The sequence below is a fragment of the Podarcis filfolensis genome (genome assembly GCF_964270895.1).
Source record: "Podarcis filfolensis genome assembly, chromosome: 13".
NCBI lineage: Eukaryota > Metazoa > Chordata > Lepidosauria > Squamata > Lacertidae > Podarcis > Podarcis filfolensis.
Genome location: NC_139615.1, coordinates 32,648,927 through 32,673,249, shown reverse-complemented (window position 1 = coordinate 32,673,249; position 24,323 = coordinate 32,648,927). Strand labels below are relative to the sequence as shown.

At 45.0% G+C, this 24,323-nt stretch overlaps 1 protein-coding gene across 9 annotated transcripts in view; it reads left to right on the top strand.

Annotated features, from left to right (window-relative positions):
- Window positions 1-23,916, top strand: part of HOXB3 (homeobox B3) — a 105,115-nt gene extending 81,199 nt beyond the window's left edge. For 5 of the 9 annotated variants that reach the window (XM_083583320.1, XM_083583322.1, XM_083583321.1 and 2 more), the window contains 3 exons: window positions 1,450-1,500; window positions 13,420-14,026; window positions 19,759-23,916. In XM_083583320.1, coding sequence (XP_083439446.1) covers window positions 13,546-14,026; window positions 19,759-20,531 — 1,254 coding nt within the window. In that variant the 5' untranslated portion in view covers window positions 1,450-1,500; window positions 13,420-13,545 and the 3' untranslated portion in view covers window positions 20,532-23,916. The other 4 variants (XM_083583323.1, XM_083583328.1, XM_083583327.1 and 1 more) reach the window with 4 other exon arrangements.
- Window positions 23,917-24,323: the final 407 nt, after the last annotated feature.

The window sequence follows — 24,323 nt, the reverse complement described above, 5'->3', positions numbered from 1 at the left end:
TAATGATTGAGAATTTCCAAAACGCATTTTTGAATGTGTCAAGTCCTTGCGTTTACAAGTAGATCTGCAAGCACATCCCCATCCCAAGCAATGACTTAAAACCAAAGCTCTAAGTCATGCCCCACAATACTGCTTTTGAGGGCCTGTTAAACATTGGCCGCTTTCACAATTCTTCATCTTGCAATTAAAAATTAACTCTAGGCTTCAGCTCTATGCCCGTCTGTTATGGATGCCTAAGTCCCAATTAGCCTTTAGGTATGCTGATGAATGCCATAGATCAAAGAGCCTTGGAGGGTTTCAGCAAAGCAGGAAACGGGACAAGGAAACGGCTGGTTAATATGTGAAACCTAATATATCTAAGGGTGGATGAAGAAAACGCAACAGAATGGCATTCCCAATCCTACACGCCTCTACGTGGAATCAAGTCCCACTAATTGTACTGCAACTTAGCTCCATGGAGATGGCTAGCATCCCCAAATAGAGACGGGGGTGCAAGCAGGAAGAAACTACTTTGGGATAAAAAGAGCAGATAGCCACCTTCAAACGGGTTTGAGATGGTGTCTTTCAATGCAAAGAGATGCTTTTAGAGTAAATAGCTAGAGACCGATAGGTTATCCCTGTACAGTGGTACCTCAGGTTAAGTACTTAATTCGTTCTGGAGGTCCGTTCTTAACCTGAAACTGTTCTTAACCTGAAGCACCACTTTAGCTAATGGGGCCTCCTGCTGCCGCCGCGCCGCTGGAGCACGATTTCTGTTCTCATCCTGAAGCAAAGTTCTGAACCTGAAGCACTATTTCTGGGTTAGCGGAGTGTGTAACCTGAAGCGTATGTAACCCGAGGTACCACTGTATAGGAGAGGAGTGCTTATCTGTTCTCCCTGCCTGTCTCTCTCATTCCATCCTACCCTTTCAGTCTTTTCCTGCCTATTAATTATGTAAACCTGTTTATTACCATTCATGGCACCTTCCAGTACCGCGGCTGCTGGGCAATTACAAGCTCCAATAGTGTGCTGAGCGCTTCACAGAACACCCAAATTGCGCAGTCTCTGACAGCAGATTCTTAGCAATATCTGCTACCATACAGTAAGCCACTCTGTACCGCCAGCCTCCTTGTGTATGAAGCAGAACCAAAATGCCAAGGAGGATTGGGTCCCTCCTTTCGCTCCTCCTGCTCCCCCGCCCAAAGTTAGTGATGGTAGATGACTCCGCTTGATGTGGTTATATATTTCAACTCCCACCCCCTTCTCGAACTTTATGATGTTATGACGGAACTCGAAGTGAAGGAAAGGGGGGGGGGACACTCCAGCTCCATAAAGTTTGACTAGAACTCGGGTATTTGCCTGCCTTTTTTGCCATTTGGCAAGTTTCCAATATAAGAATAGCTAGCTGCGACCTCAGAAGGGAAGCCTTCGCCTTGCCTGAAAATATTTTCCTTTCTCCTTTCTTGTAGGCGCAATTTCGCTCTGTGGTATCCAATCGTCATCTTCCTTCCCAGACAGAAGTAAGTGGATTCTAAATTTAAAAGTTGTGAACTGAGAGAATTATAGCTTGGCTCCCCCGCTTTTCTTTAACGGGGTGAAATCCTCTTTCTGCTGCTGAGATCAGGGTCTGCTCTCCAGGCCACTGACCTCCAAAAAAGCCCCAAAGGCTGAAGGATAGAAGTGATGCGCATGGATAGGAATCTGTTTTCTCACCCGTTTCCTCTCCCTTTTTGCATGCATGGCTCTGAATAGTGTATTTTCATGCCAAAAGAGAGATTATCTGAAACTTATTGACGACGCCACCCGCTCCACCAGCAAGCAAACTGTCTTCATTACATTTATCACTTGCTTGAAGCTGCAATCTTCCCCTAGTCCAAATCTTCCCTTAGACTATCTTCTATTAGTCCAAATCTTCCCTTGGACTACTGAAATCAGTGGGAATTTGCTCCGGAGTAAACATGCATAGGATTGCGCGGTAAATCAATGAAGAGGGGTGGAGTCTTCACTTTAGTCCCCATCCACCACACAATCCACTTCCCAGCTAGGAAAAATAGCCAAGGCCTTAAATATGTTTACGTGGAAGTAAGTCCTACTGAATTCAGTTGGCCTTTCCTAGTAAGCACGACTAAAATTGCAGCGTTGCTGAGGAGCTAATCAAGTTTTATTTGCCCTGAATGACTTTCTGCAGAAATTATGCGGAAGTAAGGTTTTCAAAAACGCTACACGGGCTCCCAGGGAAGCGCTGTTTTCTCCCAATTGACGCTGCTATTAAGAGGTCGAGCGTGGGCGTTGAACTGGGCCTCCTCCACGCCAGCTCAGAGCAGCTTTCTAGTAAACCAGGAAGTGCTTCTGCCTGCTCCCACGGTTATCTCCGGCCAGGAAGAGATAACAACGCTGAAAATTTGAATGGGGGGGGGAGGAGGAGGGTGAAGGAGGGACCGCAGGGTGTCGCGTATGGAAGCTGCAAAAAAGATTGGTTGCTACTCAACTAAGTTTTACTCAGAGTACGTCCATGGAAATTAAAGGATATGACTAAGTTAGGCCCATTACTTTTAATGGGACTACTCTAAGTAAAGCTTCCTTGAATGCCATCCATTCTCCCCTTTTCCTCCTTCCCGGTTTTTTCTCCTTTTCCCCCGGAACACATAGATCCAAGTAATAAAACTCGGTAGCAAGAACCTAATAAGTTTGCCAGCGTGAAGTTAATCAGGTGGGAACAGTAAGGTGCGAGGTCTAAGTATTTTGAGAAAACACAGAAAGAGAAATTTGAAAATGGTCACGTCGTGAAAGTATGGTTCAGTCCTTTATTTCATAATTCGAAAGAAAGACAAGGTCTTATGGTGTCCAGTGGCTCTTACTTTCAGGCAACCGCATAGGATTGCAGCCTTAGCAGTAAATAGCATTCAGAATCAGCTTGTGGTCAGGTTGTCCCTGTGCTTAGACAAGAAAGCCTTCGCATTTGATACGAAACACGTTCCCTGGTAGCATATCCCCTTGAAAATGTAGTTTCCATGGAAATCCAGATGCACGTTTCTGCTTGGGGAGAGTTACTCAGGTTCTGTGATCTTCCTCCTTTTTAAATGTGTGCTGGACTGTTCCGTACTAGTAAAGCGCCCACGCCTCCCCTCTCTTGCCGCCCCAACTGCAGAACAAGACCCAGGGACCACTTACACAAGACAAAGTGCCCCCCCCAAGAGGGTGGAGCACAAAACAGACTGGGATTGTGGGGGGGGGTGGGTTCTCTCTTTCCTTCCCCCTTTTGGCTGGTGTTGTTGTTTATGTTTTATACTTTGGAGGAAATTTAAAGCTACTTCCGTTGATTGACCATTAATCCGGTGAGTTATTAGGCTTCTAAACCAAAGGTCGTGGGGGAGAAAGAGTTACAATCCATCAAGGGAAACAATCGGATAGAGAGATGCTGCTTTATCCTGAGTCGGCGCATGGGTAGAGTTTGCGTGCACGTGTGGCTATGAGAGGATTAAGGAGGAGGAGGAGGGAGAATGTTAATCGCACACTTATTTGGATGCGAATTTCGTTAAGTCAGATGCACTTGCACCCAAACCAAGTTCTTTAGAACTGAAGTTCTCTTAAACCTGCTCCTATGTAGCAAGGGAAGACATCTTAGGATACAAATCCCAAAAACAAAAAAAAAAAAAAACACAGATAAATATTGTAGTAAGTACTGCTGGCTTCCGGGGAACATTTCCCTGTGCACTTATGACAGAACAATAGGGTTTGCTCAATATATTTTGCCGCCTGAGGTATAACAGCAAATAGTACTACTTCCCGCAATCACCTCCCCCCGTCAGGTGCCCAAGATTGGTCAGGGTGTTTTGGCAGCTGAAGTAAAAAAGAAGAAGAGGAAGAACAAAAACTCCCAGACAGTGAAAGTACTAACAAAAGGAACCCAATAACAATATATAACATGACTAACAATTTGATGCACTTTAGTGACACCCAAAATCAACTGTCTGGGGCAGCTACCTCCCTTTCCCCAATAGTAGGGCCATAAACAACAGGTTTTACCCAACCCTCCATCAGGAAGCTCTATGTCTATATGACTTATACAAAGTTTTAGAGCCATAAGCACAAATATGCATTCCATAGATGACTACATGGATAGATAGATTAAAAACAACTATAGCTACAGTGAAGCATCAATGATGTTAAATAAAATAAACAAGGTTTGTAGAGAATTTCTATACAAAAGGACCCATATAAAGATTTCTCGTCCTACAACAGCTTTGGGGAAGCTTTTTCAGTCCACATCTTTCACTGGCTTCTGAGCAACCAGAGGCCACATGCCAGTACTGGGAGGGGCCAGAGACAAATGTGGGTGGAGCAATGAATGCAAATGTTACCTTTGTATTGATGTCTGATTTCTACACACATTCACTCATCCTTATTCATCCTCCATCAAGGCAAGCAAGAGCCATTATCAGAGTTCCATAATACATTCCAGCCAGGCAAGAATACTTGAGGAGGGTGGCAGGCAGGGCTGGAGAGATGGCTGTGGCCTGGGGAGAGCCCCAAGGGCCACGTAAAGATATCTAGAGGGCCACCTAAGGTCTGAGGTTACTTGCCCCTATTCCATAATGTGCTACCACTACTGGTAGCCTTGATTTCCACAGCAGAAAGGGAAGATAAAAACGTAATGGATGGATGGATGGACAGATGGACAGATGGACAGACAGACAGTATTTCTGCAATAAATAACAATAGCATTAAGTAATGCCATCAGGCCACATAGAAAACCTTATGTTGAAGAAAATACACGAAGAAGACCAGAAGACACCACCAAACACTAGAATGGGAGAGTTTCTGTCTTTTTGCTGCTTTTCCATCTTTTTAGTGGGTACTGGGCAGAAACTTTACCCCATTAAAATAGACGGATTTTGGTGTGTGGGGTGGAAGTTTCATCCTTCCTGAAGGCACTTTCCCCTTTCCTGTAGGATTTTATGTCTTTTAGACTTGGATTGCTCCGCTTCTGCTCTCTGTCCAACGGCTAACACCACTTATGGGGCTGTTTTGGTGACCCACCTCCCTGGCGCACTACCCCTGCCCTCCAAAAGCCAGCAGCCGAGATTTAAAAAGATGGGAATGATATCTCCCTGAAGGTGCTCAGGACCACTTCACACGTGCATTTTATGCCACTCACTGTCTTATCATCATACTAAGGCAAAACTGGATGACTCGCAGCTGAACGTGCAAACTGTAGTTAATGAACTGCGGCAGCAGTAGCAGGTTAGCAGAAATCGTTTTAGTAAGCTGCCTTCATTTGCTTTGGCCTCATTTTGCTGCCACTAGGTTTATTCACTGAGTTCTAGAAGCGTGAGAATATTATTATTATTATTATTATTAGCTGCTAGACTTCTCACACATAGAAACACTTCACAATGAAACAAAACAAACAAAAAAGCAACAACTTTATTTATGATGCAAAGAACGAATAATTTAAACTCAGAGCCAGAAATAGCACACCGATGATTGCAAGTGTATAAGTGGCCAGGTGCCAGCTCGGTGGCCGTTCATAGGGGCGGGCGCCTCTAGGAACAACAAGAAGCAGGCGGAATGAAGCTGGAATTATTGCCAAAGGCCGCAGAATTGAGATGGGGGCAGCTGGGGCCTCCCGGGCGTGATTTATATTCCAGAGGTTCTGCGACATGCAGGGATACCGTTCGGGGAGTGTTGGTGTGTGGTTAGCCGACGTTTTTATTGCAGATTAATAATATTAGCATTCAGAACGGAAAACCGGGTTATTAGAGCCAAGGAATGTTTCCCCAAACGAAAATATTTTTAAATGATCTCTCCCTCTCCCTCCCTCTCGTCCCCCCCCCTAAACCAAAACCTTACCCAAGCTTCAGTGATAAATCTCAAAGTAGTTCGCCTTCCACAAATCCTCGGTTAATTGTTTGGCGAATTCGCTTTCTCCTTCGACCCATTTTGTTCGCCTACACATGAGAATGCCAGACACCATCTGACTACCCTTCTGAATCTTACTAGACCTCGGTGGGATTAAAGTTGGGATCTCCGGCAGGCTTTAACTTGAGAGCAATAGCCCCTGTTTATATGCGTTGGGTTCGTGTATGCCCTATTGCAAAGACTCAAAGACTCAGAAGGACCTGTGTGTGTGTGTTGTGTGTACACACGTACTCGTTGAAAATAAGCGAGGCTTACTTGCAGGTAAATGAACTGGGGTTGCTTCTCCCTTCTCTCGGACCCGGCCCCTCGCGAATATACTGCCAAAGTTTAAAAACCACGACGTGCTAAGCATATAAGAAATAAAATAAATGGATCTGGATATTCCTCCCTTGTTAGGTTATTCCTGTTATTTTAATCGAAAGACATTAAGTTCACCAACAGGAAAAAATGAACCCGTTAACTCCCCACCCACCCCCCAACCGCGGGAAACCGTACCCTAACAACGTTAGAGAACATCAAAAGCCTCTTCCTAACAACACCCTCTCCCCAATCGGGCAAGAGAACCCTCTCTCAGTCCAGCCTGCTAGGAAATATTCGGAACGAAATGCCTCCTAAATGCGTGCTTGCGCGTCTAAAGTATGGCTCTTCTGTGTCCATGCATCATCTTTAACTTCGGTAGACTCCCAGCACACACATGTAAACGTTAGCTGGCAACTTTTAAAGTGAGCGAACGACGGTGGTAAAGACCCGGGTTCTGTTGGCGAATCTTCGGTAGGAGTGTTTGGACAGTGGTTACAGATAGGTAGCCGTGTTGGTCTGCCATAGTCAAAACAAAAAAAATTTTCTTTCCAGTAGCACCTTAAAGACCAACTAAGTTAGTTCTTGAAATGAGCTTTCGTGTGCATGCACACTTCGTCAGATACACAGTTCGTCAGATGGACAGTGGTGTTATGGAACGGAGGAGGCTATTTTTTACCCAAAGTGATTTATTTGCCTCCTGTCCCAAACTTGTCTGTTTTTACGTTCTAGACTTTTACTAAACGGTCCAACACGCCCCCCCCCCCTTTCCCCTCTCTCTGTATGTGTCTCTTTCCCTCTCTTTCTCTTGTTCTCTCTTTTAAACAGGTCCCCTCCTTTTTCAAATTGTACTTCCCCATTATACCTTCAGGACCAGCAGCCTAGGAACTGGTGAGTTTTAAGAAAACACCACTGACCTATTGTGGGTCCTAAAGTGCACTGCCAGCAGCCCCTACGCCATACCAGTTTCAGAAAGACCTTAAGGTTTATTCAAGGCCTCTCTCTCTCTTTTTTAAACAGAAAGTTTGATACTTTACATTCTGCAGTTAATCGATTTGCTTTCTACCCTGGTCTTGTTTTGAGCCTCTATTCCATGCATCGTAGTCCTCAGCATGTAAGTCAGAAGGACACGACCTGGTATGTTCAATGGGACTTACTCCCTAGCGTTTAATTTCAGCCTTATATAGAGCAATACTTCTCGGATGTAACCCACACTGAATTCAACTGATTTTACTCCCAGGTATATACGCATGGGATTGCAGCCTTAAGTCTTGGAAGGACTAAAAGGACAGTAGACCTGGAAATTCAAAAAGACAGTATTAAATACTCACACAATGGTACTAATTCGTTTTTTAAAAAGAAAAAGAAAAGAAAGGGAGTGTTTATGCCAATAAAAGTGCTTGCCCCTTCTGAAAGTTATGTTTACCATCCGTGGAGGCACTACTTATTGTCCAGCAGCAGACTTCTAAGTTTCACCCGGAGAATTCCACAGGACGTGTTTTGCCAGTGAAGTTCTTCTTGAATATCATGGTTCAGTTGAGCGTCCAATCTCAGGATGGTCTTCCAAAGCAGAAAATAGCCCACCATCGCATGCAGATCTAGGATTTCTTTTCATAACTCATAAAAAAAGCCAAAGTGGACAGGAATAAGGTAACATTGTCCGGGTGGATAAAGTCACTTGCAATTTTAGGCATGAGAGACAAAGTTAGGTCTGAAAAGTTAAGTGAAAAGGTTTTTCCGAAACAGAACCATTATCAAAGATGGGGAGCACTAAGAACATCCCAGGAAAGGAATGAGCCAATTCCAGAGTCCACTCCCTTTCTGAATGCCAGTTTCCCCTTGATTCAGCAATTACCCCCTTCAAGGTAGAGGTGCAAAAAGAAGGAGGGGGAGAGAATAACAATAGATCTCCTTTTCCCTTCCTCCTCTGCCTCGCACGCACGCACCCAAAAATGTGCAGACACCTCAACTTCTTCCTCCCACACTCAGTTTGTAGCGGCAGCTCCCTTTCAGGTCAGCAGCAAAAGCAGAGCGAAAACGTTTTTGTCTTGGCAAGCAAAGCGCCTTGTGTTATGAGCAGGGAAGGGGGTCATAAATCTTGAGTGACTTAAAGAGACGTCATCTATCTATCTATCCATCTATCTATCATCTATCTAATGTTAAATAACTTCCCTGTGTCAGGTGAACTTATCACATTCCTGCCCCAATCACAGTCGCTTGCAAGTAAATCCCAATAAACCGAATGAAACTTTGCATCCCAAATGTTGAGCATAACACGATGAGAGGTGCCGGAAATGTAGATCAGTCAGTCTTTCTTCTTCCTTCCTATGTGTGAACGCTTGCATTATGGGTGGCATCTGACTAAGCCATACTCAGAGTAGACCTATTGACATCAATGGACTTTTACTAATTGAAGATTTCAGCAGGTCTGCTCCGAGTCTGACGTGCTCGAATGTAACCCGTAATGCATACACAACGTGAGCATTCAGGGAACCAATAGCACTCAACCAGGTTAAGTATATAAAACTTTCTAAAACTTTCCCTTTCATGTCCCCCAGAAGGTTTGTAAAACTTTTCAGGGAGGTGTTCTCAAGAGCTGTTGTTTGTTCTGTTGTTTTTAAAATGCTGCTTTCTTTTGCCGCGTCTCCCTCCCCCCTCCCCGCATATGCTTGTCATAATAATTAAGTCATATCGGAGGGTTATGCAACCCATTTTGGCCAGGGTGGGGTATAATGGAGGCCTGAGAGAGTTATGCCCCGCTTGCTCTGCTGAAGGAAATTGGGGGGGGGGGAGAGAGAGAGAGAGAGAGAGAAGAAAGAAAGAAAGAAAGAAAGAAAGAAAGAAAGAAAGAAAATCTGCCTCTGTTCCAAAGATTTATTAGCATAACTTGACACCTAATTGCGAAGCACGTGAATCAATACAGCTTTTGCTATCCTGCTAGGCCTCTGTCCGCCACCTCTCTATTTGCATATTTCCTTTCCACTCCTGACGCCGTCAGGAAGCAACCTTGGCGGTTGCCCAAGCCCTCCCAAAGCAGGAGGGAGAAGGGGGAAAAAACCACCCCTCCGTTCCCCCCGCCCCCAGAAACGAAATCTCTACATCTCTCTCTCCTGAATCCCCCCTCAAACCCCTCCCCCTCCCGCACTTTCTTGTTTTAAATTGCCCGGTTTAACAAAAATAATAACTGGATGTTATTATTATGTCATTTAAATCTCAGTCTAAGCATTCCTTGTCGAGGATTTCATGTCAGCTATTCTTTCTGTTTCCCCCTCCTCTGTACCCTGTCTCTCTCTCTCTTTCTCTTTCTCTCTCTCTCTCCCCCTCTCTCTCCCTCTCTCCCTCTCTCTTGCCTTCTGCTGTTAAGCCAGAGGCCATTGTTAACCGTGAACAGGGCGTACCAAGACTATAGGGCAGCCACAATCAAAGGATTCCCTATACATCTTTGGAAGGCTGTCTAGCATCTTGTGGTTCCTACCTCTTCTCACCTTCCCCCCCCCGCACTCCTCCCCAAACGGATTGAGAAAGAGAGAGAGAGAGAGGCGAGAGAGAGAGAGAGAGAGAGGACCCGAGCATCCCTCACCGTAAGCTCCTATAGAGATGTCCCCCCTCCTTTTGGCGTTATGACCGGATTTCTCTCTCTAGATATTCCTTGAACATTAAAAAAAAAAAAAAACCAGCACGGGAGAGGAATGGGGGGAGCTCTCCTCGCTTATTGATTGCGTTGCTTGCTGGCTGCGAAAATATATTATGTCTGCTCGCCGCGCTGCTCTCGTCAGAGGCTAAGGTAAGGTGGACCGAAATAGGCTATCAGTTTGTGAATGGCGGAGACCGTGTCTCCATGATTTATAGCTGTATGACTCGCATCGCGGTTCATGAAGAGTTCACAAGCTTTAAGCTTCCTTCCACGCAGCGTCTCTCTCTCTCTCCTCTCTCTCTCACTCTCACCCTCTCTCTCTTCTTCTTCTCCCCCCTCCTTCCCTCCCCTTCTTTCTACCCCCCTTTCCCCCCTCTTTTTGCTATTCTCCCCCTTCTATTTTCCTCCCCCTTTCTCCTTCGCCTTTTCATCTAGAACGCTTTCTTTCTCTGTCTTTTGACGTGGTGGAGGATTTTCCCCCCTTTAATTTTTCAAGGGGGTAAGCTCTAAATGTAGTGAACAATTTGCTGTGAACTGGAGAGTTGTCCGGAACCCCAGATTATTATTATTATTATTATTATTATTATTATTATTATTATTATTATTATTTATTGCCTTCGCCCTACTATGGAGAAATACACCCTAAGGAGAAAAGGCTCTCCGGTTCTCTCTCATAACCAGAGTAGGACTGCGAATTTTAGAATTCTTTTTCCAACATGGAGGTTAAAGGGAGCTTTTAATACTATATTTTCCCATGCTCCATGGCCTTCCCTTCGCTCTTGTCACAAACCCTTTAACGGGCTTCTAGATTCTTGGATTCACTCTTTTTTTTAAAAAAAAATATCAATTTGCAAAAAATAAATATATCTCTCTCTTGCAAAAGTTCCCGAGAAGAGAGGCTTTTATTTAGAATCCAGGTTCCTCTTCTGGAATAAAAACGAAACTTCCGAGAGAGAGCGAGAGCGAGAGAAGGAACTTCTGCGGTTACCATTTCGAGGACTAATTTCCAATGCACTATTCCTATTTATTATTCCGCTGGAGATTTCGGGGTGCTCTTTAAAACACACGCACATCCCAACAACTACAGCAACAATTCCTTGGAGTAAATCATTTACGATTCCACCCGTCTCCGACTAAGATAAATGACCGACATTTGGGACGTGTTGAAAGATGAGATACAAAAGGGGCGAAAAAATCTTTGCTACTGAACGCTCAGACCACTTTGGATTCCTTTTCGAGAAGAGTAGAATGGGGATTAATTTTTAATGCACTGTTTAATTCTTCCTTTAAAAGAAGAAGACATTTGCCTCCACCTTCTCATAGGCCTTCCAGAGGTCCCAAGAAATCCAAAACAAACCAGCGAGGCCTAGTAAAATTATCGTTATGGCTGAACCGCTTAGTCAGTTTCAGCGAACCCAGTCTTTTAATATCGAATTAATGATTATTGCGTTTCTTCTTTATTTTTAATCAATCTATTGCCATGAGAGTACTCGAGTGTTTATGTCTGCTACGGAACAGCTGAAATAAGACAGCAACTCTATCATTCTTTCCAGTTAATACATAGCAAATATTTTATCAGCCTGCTTCTAGAAGGCAACGGTTGTGTCTAATCCATGGAACATACGAAAGGATCACAACATAGACTTTTAGAGTTGCTGTTCTGCAAACTGCAGAATTTATACAGGCATAAACTGAAGAGGAGGAGGAGGAGGTTCGTGGAGGAGGAGGTGGGGCATGTGGTTGGGTATGAGGTCTGAATTATATTTAGGTTTTGAAATGCATAGATGTAGGGAAGTCAGGGGTGAAGGTTGCTCCTGTTGTGTTTGCGTTCCTATGGTCAGAATTGACCAATATTGGGTTACAGTATTATTTTTCATTCTGTAGGGGAGTATAATAGATTGTAGCTCACTGGGAAAAAAGGCATTTGAAATGAAATACAGAATACAGTGAAACAGGATTCTCTCTTTTTCATCCTTTCCTGTGTGTGTGCTTTCTCTACTGATTTATTATTTGACCCATTAAATAATTCTAGCCTTTTTGCGCCCTTCCAACATGGAGAAAATTAATGTTTCCTTAGAAGAATACATCCTTTTTTTCTTTTTTGAGGGAGGAATTTTCCCCTCCCACCCCTAAATAAAGGGAGGACAAACCAAACATAAAAGTTAAAGGGAAAGAAAATCAAGAGAACCAAATGGCCTGGTGGCAAAACTGGGTTGTGTTTTATTTTGTTTAAAGAAAGGATGAGAAGCCATAGATATATATACACACACACACCGGACTAGCACCTTGGGAGTCGCAACTGAACCAGATTTGTTAAGGGCTTGCAGGGTAGAGTGGATTCTATAGCCTGTTTCCAAACTGTAACGAGAGTTGCAAAAACAACATGGAAAACAGTATCAAAAGCGCCAACATCAAAGAATTCAGCACAGGTCTCTAAATCTGACAACGTCCCCAGCCATCACATCTCTCTAAATTCAGCGCACTAACGCGGCAGTCCTATATTTACACTTTCCTGGGAGTAAGCCCCCTTGAGCACACTGGGACTTACGTCCGAGTAAACATGCCTAGCCTTATTCTGCAAGTGGACCATTTGGCGGAATGTCAGAAGCTGAGTTCAGTTTTATGCTTAACATTAAAATGTTGGTTTAAAAACATGGATCCTGATCAATTTTAAGGTAACAGTGATTTTTTAAAAATCCTACTACCCAGTCTATACTTGTACACTTTATATTATTTTTCTGAGGTTCCTTGTTGGGATGGGAATCATAGCAGGAGAATATTAAATTATAATACGAATTCAGCTTAGAAGAACTTGATAACTGCATGCATTCAATGTGTTTGTGTGTGTGGATAAATATAAAAATGATACCACCGGTACAGAAGAAATCTTTCCAGTATGGATCGACCAAGTGACTTCACATCTCTAACTTGCACTTTGCTTATCTGGGAGTCAGCCCCGATGGGACTTTTACTTCCCAGCTGGGTTTTATTTCTGCTCGGGCCCCTTTTTTGGAGGTTTCGCTCACGGAAATGGACGGGCTTGAGATTCGCGTGGAGAAAGCCACGACTCTATTGCTTACGAGTGAGGGTGCGCGGCGAACAACGTCGACTTCTTCCTGTATGAATGTGTGTGTGTGTGTGTGGATATTGACAATGTTATGTATGCAGGCAGGCACCTATGTGCACACCTTAGAGAGTTAGATTGAATGGCCTATAAGAAATCATATCTCCCCCCCCCCCCCGTTGGAAGATTTCTATCCCTATCTCAGCAATGGTTCTTGAACAATACCAACCCAATTGGAAAGAACAAAAGGACAATACTGCTCAGGGGTCGGTTTTAGTGATCTAAGCGGGCCTGAGGAGCCCCTTTCCCCTTCTCTGTGTTTTGTCCTGGAATAGTTGGCGAGGCTGCTCCAGGGGAGAAGGGGCTCGCCGAGAGGCGCGCCCAGGAGCGCCCAGGCAGCATCTGCTCTCCGCTCCCCTCGCGCGCAGCAGCCCGAGCTATTCATGTCACGAGGCTTTTCAATGACCAAGATGGATTCATAGGCCGTGCCGTATTATTGTGTGTGCCTTTCTAACCTTTCAGGTCAGCTTGCAAAAGACACCGGGGAAGGCCTCCTCACCACGTGACCTTGGGGGTGCCAATGTCCTTCCATGAGGGGGTCAGCCAGAGCCTGGTAGCAGCGCGCGAGAACCTCGGGGAGCCCCAGCGATGCAGAAAACAACCTACTACGACACCTCCACGCTCTTCGGGGGCTACTCCTACCAGGGAGCCAATGGGTTCGGCTACGAGGGCCCTCCGCCGCAGCCCTTCCAGCCTGCGGCTCACGTGGAGAACCACGACTACCAGAGGCCGGCCTGCACCCTCCAGTCCCTCGGCAACGCCTCCCCTCTGGCCAAAACGAAAGACCTGAACGGGAGCTGCATGCGCCCTAGCCTGCCTCAGGAGCACCACCCGCCCCCGCCCGTCTCGCCACCCCCCAATCCTATCACCGCCACCAACAGCAACAGCAGCAGCAGCAGCAGCAACGGGGGCGGCAGCAGCAATAACCACAGCCAGCCTGGGGGGGTCAAAAGCGCCCCCAGCAAAGCCAGCCTGGGCTCTAGTAACGCCGCTCTCGCCAAACAGATTTTCCCCTGGATGAAAGAGTCGAGGCAAAACTCCAAGCAGAAAAACAGCTCCCCCAGCGCAGGTATCTGCTTTTGGAATATCCACCACCAATGTGCATAAGACACACACGCGCACAGGTGCAGGGGCGCAGTGGGGCCAGGCTGGACGGGGAAGGAGCCTAGTGTCCAAAGCTTCCTATCTGGAGGGAGGTGGGGGTGGGGGTGCTGAAAGGATATGTTGATGCATGCAACCTAAAGGGCAAGGCCCATTGGAAGGAGAGGGGCTCGGAGTCCACATCAACTAATTGCAGCTGTACAAAGAGCCACAAAATAACAATAATAATAATGGCAGGCTCCAAATGAGTTACTGTGAGCCACTGCCAAGGCAGGGATTATGCAAGGGTCCCTGCTTGGCATATAAAGAGCCAGGGGTAGGTTAAGACCTAGAGGAGGACCAAGACTTTGGTGGCTCCAAAAAGCGGTGCTAGGCCTGCTAAAGACCCTGAACCGGAAGGAGGAAGTTGATGTAGAAGTGGGGAGTGGCCTGAAGTCTTAGACTGGATGGGGTGAGGGTGGCAGGCAATAGGAGGAGCAGTAGATTAAGGTGTTGATGGTAGGAGAAATGGGCTTCTGGAGTGTGCAAGGAAGACAAAAGTGCAAAGAAAGGGGATAGGGAGACTTACTTTGCCTACATGCGTCCATAGCTCAGAAAGTTGCATGGGGTCTCCAGTCTCTCAAAGAAGGTCATGGCTTTGAGGGTCATCTGGATATTAAAGCCAGTCTGGGCTAGTTCCACCGCCACCACCACACACAGTTTCTGACCCAAGTGACAGTGATAACCAGGCTGTGGTTGAAAGCACTCTGCTTTTATGCCAGACGAAATTGGCTCACATGGATGCCAGTTGCTGAACTCAAGGCTATTCTACATATGCAGCAGGGAGATGTGGTGAGATAGAGTTGTGCCACTTTGGGCTACAGGTGGGAGGAACATTTTGGAAGGTTTTCTGTGCTTGTTTTTTTAAAACTGCCCAGAAATTAAAAGCAGGTGGAGGAGAAAGGTTCTAGCCTTCCTTTTCTCCTTGCAATGAGTTGTTGTTGTTGTTGTTGACCTAAAGGCTGATCCCTGGCTTGCATGCTGAAGTGTTGCAGTCTGTTCCATCACCTCAGGACTCTGCCATCTCGTTCCTACTCTCGGTCCCTTGCAAAATCTGGCTGTCATTGGCTCAGTGCCTGGTTTTTATCCCTGACAAAATGTGTTTTCATCAAAGCCCAAGAAGTGTGATGTACTCCATTTTATATCTCATTGGCTTAGCATGGATGCTCACTAATACCAGCCAGAGAGTAACTGATTTGTTGCAGTGCTAAAGGCTACTGTTATACCATACTAAGGCAAAATGGCTTTTTTTCTGTCTCTCTTGATATTTTGATGAAAGGCGTATTAAAGACAGCAGGTTTTATATAGGACAAAACAGCTGCATGACTCTGGATGCCATCCTTAGGATATATATGTCAGAATTCTAAGGATATCAACTTGGAAAGAAGTGTGAGTAACTTCAGTGGAAGCTACTTCTAAGCAAACTTAGGATATGGCTCTTATTTGGGAATTGATTCATTTGTCCTGCTTGTGGGTTCCCTACAGGAATCTGACTGGCCACTGTTGTAAGGATGAGTATGGAAAATAGAAGAGGATCTATTTCTCAGATATTATCCTTTGTGAGTTTGGCAGAGTACATCCCTTTGTCAGCAAAAAATAAGGAAGCTAGCTTTAGCCTTTTAATTTAAGTAATTCAGGATGCTTTACTGCAGACTGGATTTCCTGTTATTTCCCCCCTTTCTTCTTCTTAAAACAATAAACATGCAAAACAGTCTTCTTATAAGTAAAGATAGATTTACTCACTCAGTTTCACAGTAGTAGTCATGAGGCAGGCTTAAAATGTAGCTACAGACATATATTATAGTTTAGATTAGACTTGGAGTCTGAGCTGTGACTCAGACTCAGCACATATCTTACTTCCCTAGTCACTGATGAAGCCTCAAAGGGAAGAGATCAGATAGCAGAGATCAGAGAGAGAGAGAGAGAGAAGGTTGTGCCCCTTTACCTGGCTGGACACAGTGGGAGTGGCTCTCACAGGGAGAATTTCCTGTAGACTCTGAGATCCAACTTCCTCTGTGTGTGTGCCTTTCTAGCAATCAGAAGTCGTTGGTTTTGACTGCCTTATTTTAGATATCCCACAACTGTGAGAAGAGAATGCTGGACTACACAGTCCACCAGGACTCTTCTTCCTGAGTGAAAAGGATTTGTTTTCTTGGACTATCTTAACCAGTTTTCCATGCAAAGTTCCTGTGCATAACATGCTCTAGTAGTGAAATGTGTGCAGTGTATACCATGCAATTTGTGTGCACAATTTGTATAAAATGAAGTGTTGCCATTGCACAAAATGCACAGAACTGGATTAGTGCCTGAATTAAGGCTGCAGCCAATTTGAAGTATAATTTGGGGCTACAAAGAAGCTATATTGTTTTGGTTGTGACATAGTTTGCAAACTCACAACCTCTTTTTATTCATGAGTAAATCTTATACTGTGGCTCTGGGGCTGATGAACTTTGCCTGTATCATCTGTGCGGAAGGAAAAAGCATTTAAGGAGACAAGCAGATATCAAGCATTCTGAAACTGATCTGCCTTAGACAAGTTGCCAATGATAAACAGAACAATCCAAAGCAAATAAGTGATGTTACTGACTGTGAAATGCTCTTACCTGGAAACAGACAAGCGCTCAGGAGTTCTAAGTAAATGCCCCATTTCTCATGGAAATCAATAAGAGCTTGGTAAGTTGTGAGTACCTTCTCCCATTGATTTCAATGAGAACTAAGACTGCAATACTAACCCCACTTACCTGGGAGTAAGCCCCATTTAATTTGATAGGGTTTTCTTCTGAGCAGGCAAGGTTAGGATTGCATTCTATGTGCAACTAACTTTGTGTGGATCCAGCCCACTTTCTTTAAAATCACAGTGCATTCGAAGTTTCACTGATTCCCACATGCATGCACACCAGTTGATAACACATCACTGCATGCCTTACTCCTGAATGTGAAAACGCATTTCTTAAGGAAATACCTTTGATGAGATTATATGAAATCCCAGCTTCTGATCTACAAAGATGGTTTCATACACCATGTTGCAATCACTGGATGATGAACACACGAATTTCTCCCAGCTTCTACTGTTCCCCTTCCGAGTACAGTGGTACCTCGGGTTAAGAACTTAATTCGTTCTGGAGGTCCGTTCTTAACCTGAAACTGTTCTTAACCTGAAGCACCACTTTAGCTAATGGGGCCTCCTGCTGCCGCCGCACGATTTCTGTTCTCATCCTGAAGCAAAGTTCCTAACCCGAGGTACTATTTCTGGGTTAGCGGAGTCTGTAACCTGAAGCGTCTGTAACCCGAGGTACCACTGTAAATGATAGAAGAATCTTTCTGCCATTTATAAAACATATCCCTTAAAATATTACATTTCCACATTTCTTCTCAATGTTCAAAAAGTGGTTGGCATTCTTTACTGTGGGAATGTTAAGGAAGGTAGGAGAGGATATATTGTTTTGATATTATCCCTCCCCACTCATGCTAGTGAGTAAACAGCAGAGCACATTCCCTGTGCAACTTATTAGAAGCCAGTTGATGATTTGTTAGAATCCTTTAATTAAGCAATCCAGTCTGGCTTGTCAAGTCTGGCTTGTTTGTGGTATGTGTCCCCTTTATTTTCCTCTTAAAATAATAACAACACAACACAGTCTTCTTTAAAAGTAAGAATAAAGTTTTACTCACATCCAGTTCACAGCAGTAATCTGAAGCCAGGCTTTATCTTGTGGTTACAGTAAAAAGAAGTCTGAGCTACATCTCAGACTTACTGCTTGTGGGCTACATCCTATGTGACGTTTGAGTCATGCACTGGCTAAGAGCCAGGAGAGTGAGAGTCCAAGAGTAAGAAAGTAAGAGTCCAAGAGAGAGATGGTTGTGTGACCAGCCCTTTAATCTGGTCAGCTAGGGTCACGCCCATCTACCTGGTCACACACAGGGGGAGGAAGCTCCAGAGCAGGTATGACAGGAAGTCCTCCCTGTCTGGAGCCACATTCCCCTGTGAGTCCATTCTAGGCAACAGGGAAATGTTGTACTTGGCTGCTCTAGTAATAATGCACCCCACATTTATAGTCCTGTGAATGTCACAAACATCATGTAGTCAATATAGACCTAAGTTGCTAAATGAGCAATGAACCACAATACATGCATGTAGATATATCTTAGAGGTGCAGGCACACACACATATAAATAACAGATACAGACATCTTTGGGTATATTTATCTTATATGCAGTTCTCTAAAAAAAAAGTTGAAAAGTACACATGCAGTAGAATGAGGTGGTACTTCTGAGGTAGTAAAATGGACTGCCCTACTTCAGAAAATGTGTGATTTTTGTACATTTTTTTGCAACTGCTTGCTTACATAATCTTCATGCATGCCAAGAACTAGCATAGTAATGGGCAGAATGGGCTAGAACCTTCAACACATTTCCCTCCCTGTACAGTGGTACCTCGGGTTACAGACGCTTCAGGTTACAGACGCTTCAGGTTATAGATTCCACTAACCCAGATATAGTACCTTGGGTTAAGAACTTTGCTTCAGGATGAGAACAGAAATTGCGCAGCGGCAGTGGGAGGCCCCATTAGCTAAAGTGATACCTCAGGTTAAGAACAGTTTCAGGTTAAGAATGGACCTCCAGAACGAATTAAGTTCTTAACCCGAGGTACCACTGTAGTGAGTTTCCTTGAAGGCAATTAACCATAAATGGCACTCCAAACTGCAGTCTGCAGTTGCAAAACCTGATGTAGTTGCATTACATCAAGATTCTACCACTACATTGAACTAGGCCTATGCTCCACTGATTTACACTCGATTTTACTTCCTGCAGCCAGGCTGCAATCCACAGCACTGGACTCAGATGCAAAACTCCCCCCTCCCAGGAATGCATTTCCCTTTTAAAAAGGAGATGTATTGGGATTCTGGTCTGTATGAAAAGGATGAATCCTGCCCCTGAAAGCTCCCCCCCCCCATCTCTGATGTTGGTTTTAGTTAGTGATGGAAAAAGGCCCTCTGCACATGCTCAGAGGCACTCTGTTATTTATTCAATGTTTGGCGTAGGAAAGAGGTTCCAAATTTCAGTTTTGGTTGTAGGAACACATGGAGCACAACCCAGCAGGCAGTTCATAGACCTCCATTGCAGTGAAAGAAAGCTTGCACAAGAGTCCTGCCCACTAGATTGAGCATAGTGTGTGTGTGTGTGTGTGTGTGTAAGAGAGATAGAGAAGCCCTTTGGCAAGCATATACTGACATTTGCGCCTTACACACGTATGTAGAAGGGTGTATGTGCTTTTGTGGGCTTGTTTAAATCACGCAGAATAACAAGGACACTGACACTGCAGGCCTGTGTACAGGAGCGCCTGATTAATTTTGCTTTCCAAACACTGCCCACTTGCCAGGCGTAATTTCCTTTGAAAGGGTCTGCTTCAAAATAATCGACTCCCAAATAAATAGCCTCGGATTCCTTTTCTGCATGACATGATCAAATTTTCATAAAGCGAGGGGGCAGCTTTGGAGAACAGAACTCTTAATAAATGACATGATTATGGAGTGGGGGAAATGGAAGGAGGAGGGGAGGCTGCAAGTCTTCTCGCCTGTTGGAGGATTTATTAAGAGGCCTGTGCATTCAATTTTCTGCATGTAAGTAATTATCTCTGATTTCATTTCCCGACCTCCTCTCCAGAAAGCTGCAGCGGCGAGAAAAGCCCTCCGGGCAACTCGGCTTCCAAGAGAGCCCGCACGGCCTACACCAGCGCCCAGCTCGTCGAGCTGGAGAAGGAATTCCATTTCAACCGATACCTGTGCCGGCCCCGACGGGTGGAGATGGCCAACTTGTTGAACCTCAGCGAGAGGCAGATCAAGATCTGGTTCCAGAACCGGAGAATGAAGTACAAGAAGGATCAGAAGTCGAAAGGTTTGGGCTCCTCTTCCGGGGGCCCATCCCCGACGGGGAGCCCCCCGCAAGCCATGCAGTCCTCGGCGGGCTTCCTGGGCGCCCTGCACCCCATGACCTCGAACTACGACGCCCCGTCTCCGCCCTCCTTCAGCAAACCCCACCAGAATGCCTACGCCATGCCCACTGCCTACCAAAACCCCATCAAAAGCTGCCCCACCCAACAGAAGTACGCCAACACGGCGCCGCCGGAGTACGACCCGCACGTCTTACAGGGTAATGGGGGAGGCGGATACGGGCCCCCCAATATGCAAGGCAGCCCCGTGTACGTGGGCGGGAACTACGTGGACTCCATGCCCAACTCCGCCCCGTCGCTTTACGGGCTGAACCCCCTCCAGCATCACCAGCCAGCCAGCATGGAGTACAACGGGGGCCCCCCCCAAATGGGCTCCAACCAGCACCATGGACCTTGCGAGTCCCACCCGACTTACACAGACCTTTCCACCCACCACGCTTCGACTCAGGGTAGAATCCAAGAGGCGCCCAAACTGACCCATCTGTGATGAGGAGGGGCCGGATCGGGTGGGGGGTGGGAGTTAACAGACAACTGGGACGTGGCTGGGTGGGTTGGATCGGTTTGTTGGTTGTGTTGGTGAGCTCTCGTTCTCTCTCTTAAAGGAACAAACAAACAAAAAGTATTTGTGTTGAAACCCTTTAGGAACCCGTCCCCCACGCCCCACAAGAGGAGCAGGCGAGAGTCGATGTAGATGGGGGGCGGAGTATTGGCTTTTAAGGGGCAAGGAGCTAAGCAGCTCGCCTGCCGGCCACATCATTTGATTTGGGAACCTTTCGGCCAATCCCATCCTCAGAACTGGGGTGCGAGGAGGAGTGGCTTGTGTTTCCTGGGGGTGGGGCAAAATGCACTCTGCACACACAGCACAAAGTCCTTGGCAACTTTCGAATGTGAGACCTCGTGTTAAAAGGGGGGGAAAGTGGGGGGTGGAGGGAAGCAGATCCCTTGACTGGGCCTTAAAGGACCCTAGTTTCAATTAAGTCCAGCTGATGGCCATCACTTAAATCGAATGTTGTGAACTCAGCGAGGTTTCTCAGTGAGGAATCTTCTTTCTTCAGTGGGCAGACTGAGGTGGCAGGGTTCTGGACAGTAGCTTTTCAAACTGCAGGGGGTGTGTGAATCATTTTTATTAAATGCTCCTGCCTCCCCAAAAAAAGTTTAAAACAAAACCCTGCCTGCAGAGAACTAGCACATATTCCTGAAGTGCTAGATTTCTACATACAGGGAGTGTATCTAACTTAAATGAGGGAGCATTTTAAAATGCAATTCCCCATATGCAGTCTGAAGTGGTTTAGCTCACCCACCTAGTTCTTTTACTGTGGAATTACTCTTACTGCTCCCAAGTACAGTAAATCTACATTTTAAGCATCCTCAGTTGGAAAGACGTTCCACTGAGACCAGCAAGACTTCCAAGCTAGAGCATTTATGGTTGTGTGTGTGTTTATAAGGCTTGTAGCCAAGCAACAGTAGCAAACTTTCACACACACACACACCCCCGCAGAGCAACCCCAAGACTGAGCCCTGCATGCCACAAAACCAGGGCTCCAAGCCCACCTCTTGAAACCACCCTTTGGTGTGTAACTACCCGGGTGGCAAAGAACTCGCCTCCCCCTCCCCCCCCTTTCAGGATCATGGGTGGGTGGAGTGACGCTACCAAATGTTGTCACTGCCAGTTACTCCCAATGAAAAATGTGTGGCCTTGTGTATATGCCCTAGGCAGACCATAAAAAAGCCAGCAGAATAATTTATTGGTATAAATTGATGTAGCTCCTTTCCTTTAATACAGATGAAACTGATTAAAATAGGTTGCTCAAGATTATCCTACAGATGTCAGTCCTCAAAGCGCTTGCTTTGGCAATAACACTTATTGAAAGCGTTGGAGTTGATGGACACAATGGGGGCGGAATGCTGCTGCAGATCATGGAAATGGAACTCACAGACTTTCTGCTCCTTTTTGGCGTTGTGTCCATAAGAATACTCTTCCCAGACCTAAATACCATTTAGGCTGCTCTCTTATACAGTATATGCTTACCTGGAAGTAAATCTCATTGAATTCACTGGGAATTCTGAGTAGGCGTATGTAGGATTGCACCACAAATTGTAATAAAAACCCATGGGGGGAGAGAAAAATGCATTTATCTACAATCTTAGACTACTAAGTAGGTGTTGTAGAGACAATCAGGTACACATTTAGATACATAGATATCAGACAGCTAGGCCAGTTGACATTCAGCAATGAACTTGCGGGGGGGGGGCGCTCACCAATGAATTTAACCCCCACTTAGAGTACACTTTTCAAATCCTGACAAATAAATGGACAATTCCTGAAGTCAATACATCCATTCTCAATTTGCATTTTCAACTGATTTTGTTCCTGGGGTTTCGACACAAATATTTTGAATGTAGAAAAAATGGGGCTGATTTTTATTTATTTATTTTGCGGGGGCGGGGAGGAATGGAAGAATCAAACGAAACAGATAGTTTAATTTCTTTCCTTTTATTTAAGGGTAAAAAAAAAAAAGCAAGCATACAACATGCACAGCAAATTGTGGTCGTAGTAGATCGTGAATACACCAATGCTTCTTAAAAGAAGTCGCTTCCGCCCCCCACTCCACAGCTAACCGTAAAAGGGTTTCTTTGAAAAGAAAAAGTCTAAGACGTTAAGTGGGAAACGGCCTTCCTGAAGTCTTCCAGCCCCTACTCATCTCCACCACATACAAACTGTTGAATTTTCCCTCCTAAGCTGGCTCTCCTCCCCCTTGACCCCTTTCCTCCGCCCACCCTACAGCCCCATTATCTAAAAACACCACCCTTGCCAATTCTTTAGGGCTACCTATGCGCCTCTCCTTGGATTCCCGCTACCTCCGTCAAGGGCTGGGGGAGGGGGAGAGAGAGAAAAGCGAGGTGCCCTTTTGCAAACTAATTTATACAGCAAAACTGGGCTTAAAAAAGAAAACAGGGTTTTTTTGTGCAAAATGTACAAGGGGGCGACATGATGAAGAAAAAACAACAACAGAGACCTTCCTTACTTCCTCCCTTACTTCCTTGCGAAGTGGTGGCCTCCCCCCGTTTCCTTGGGGTTCGCTATGGGTCGGGGGAGCCTCACCTCTAAGGCGTCTTGCGTTCCTTTGCGTCTCTTTTCTTGAACGTGAAAACAGGGTATATTTGAGCAGAAACTGTTATGTCCTCCAAACGGAAGCGGAAGGAAATGGCCCTTCGGGGAGGGGGCGTGTTTCCTGGCGCTTCCTCTTTGGCCTGGCATCCTTCTTGCACTTAGAGTTTACATTTTAATGGGTATATATACCAACTTTTTGAAGGACACCCATTGGAGACGTCTTTCAATGGGGTGTGTGCGCGTGTTCCGGTGAACATTCATATATATAAATATATATATATTATATATTTATTGGTTATAGCCAGTTTTAAACTATTTTTTCCCCTTTTGTTGGTTTTGTATTATTTATCCCCAACATTTATGTATTTATAAGAAAAATATGTACCTTTTTTTTTTTAGTATTTACTTGTTATAAAGGAATATGGTGTTTTTTCCTTGTCATTGTACAACCAGTTTTTTTCCTTTTCTCTTTCTTTTTTTAGTTATTGTAATTTAGGGAAAAGCCAGTAGTTACCTTCGTACTTAAAATAATGTGTTTAGTTCTACTGGAGGCATGAAATCCGAGCCAGGCTGTAATTGTATAGTCCTCAGTTAGAAGAACTAGCTAAACCTTTCCTTCCTTTCTCCTCTTCCTCCTCCACCACTACGCCCTCCTCCTCTTTTTTGAAACATCTTTCTTTGTTCTTTACAGTAGATAACTTTATTTATTTCCTTAAGGGTTGTCTGTTGAACAATTCTTGAATAAACTTTCTGTTCTTAATTGGCTCTTGTTCCATTGGTCGGGTTTGAAAACAGGCAGAAGAAGAAGAAAAAAAGCTTTGGAGCTGTCAGATAGGGGAGGGGGGTGGAAAAGAGAACAACACGTTTCATTTCTAATTTTTTCAGACATTAACGAGAAAGACATTTATCTATTTCCTTCTCTCCCGCTTCTCCCTTAGGTTATGACTGTCGCTGCTTTATTTTTACAGCTTATAAAATCCGAGCACTTTCTCCTAGATGATTGTGTTTACTTAAAAAGTTAATCGCTAGGGGGTTCATTTCTTCTCCAGCTCCCCCGATCTCCGCCTTGTCTCTCTCCCCCCCCCCCCTGTTTTCCCTTCCACTTTGAAAATCTTGTTCTAAATAGTCTCACGCCAATTAAAATTACCCCTCATCTTTTGTGGATAC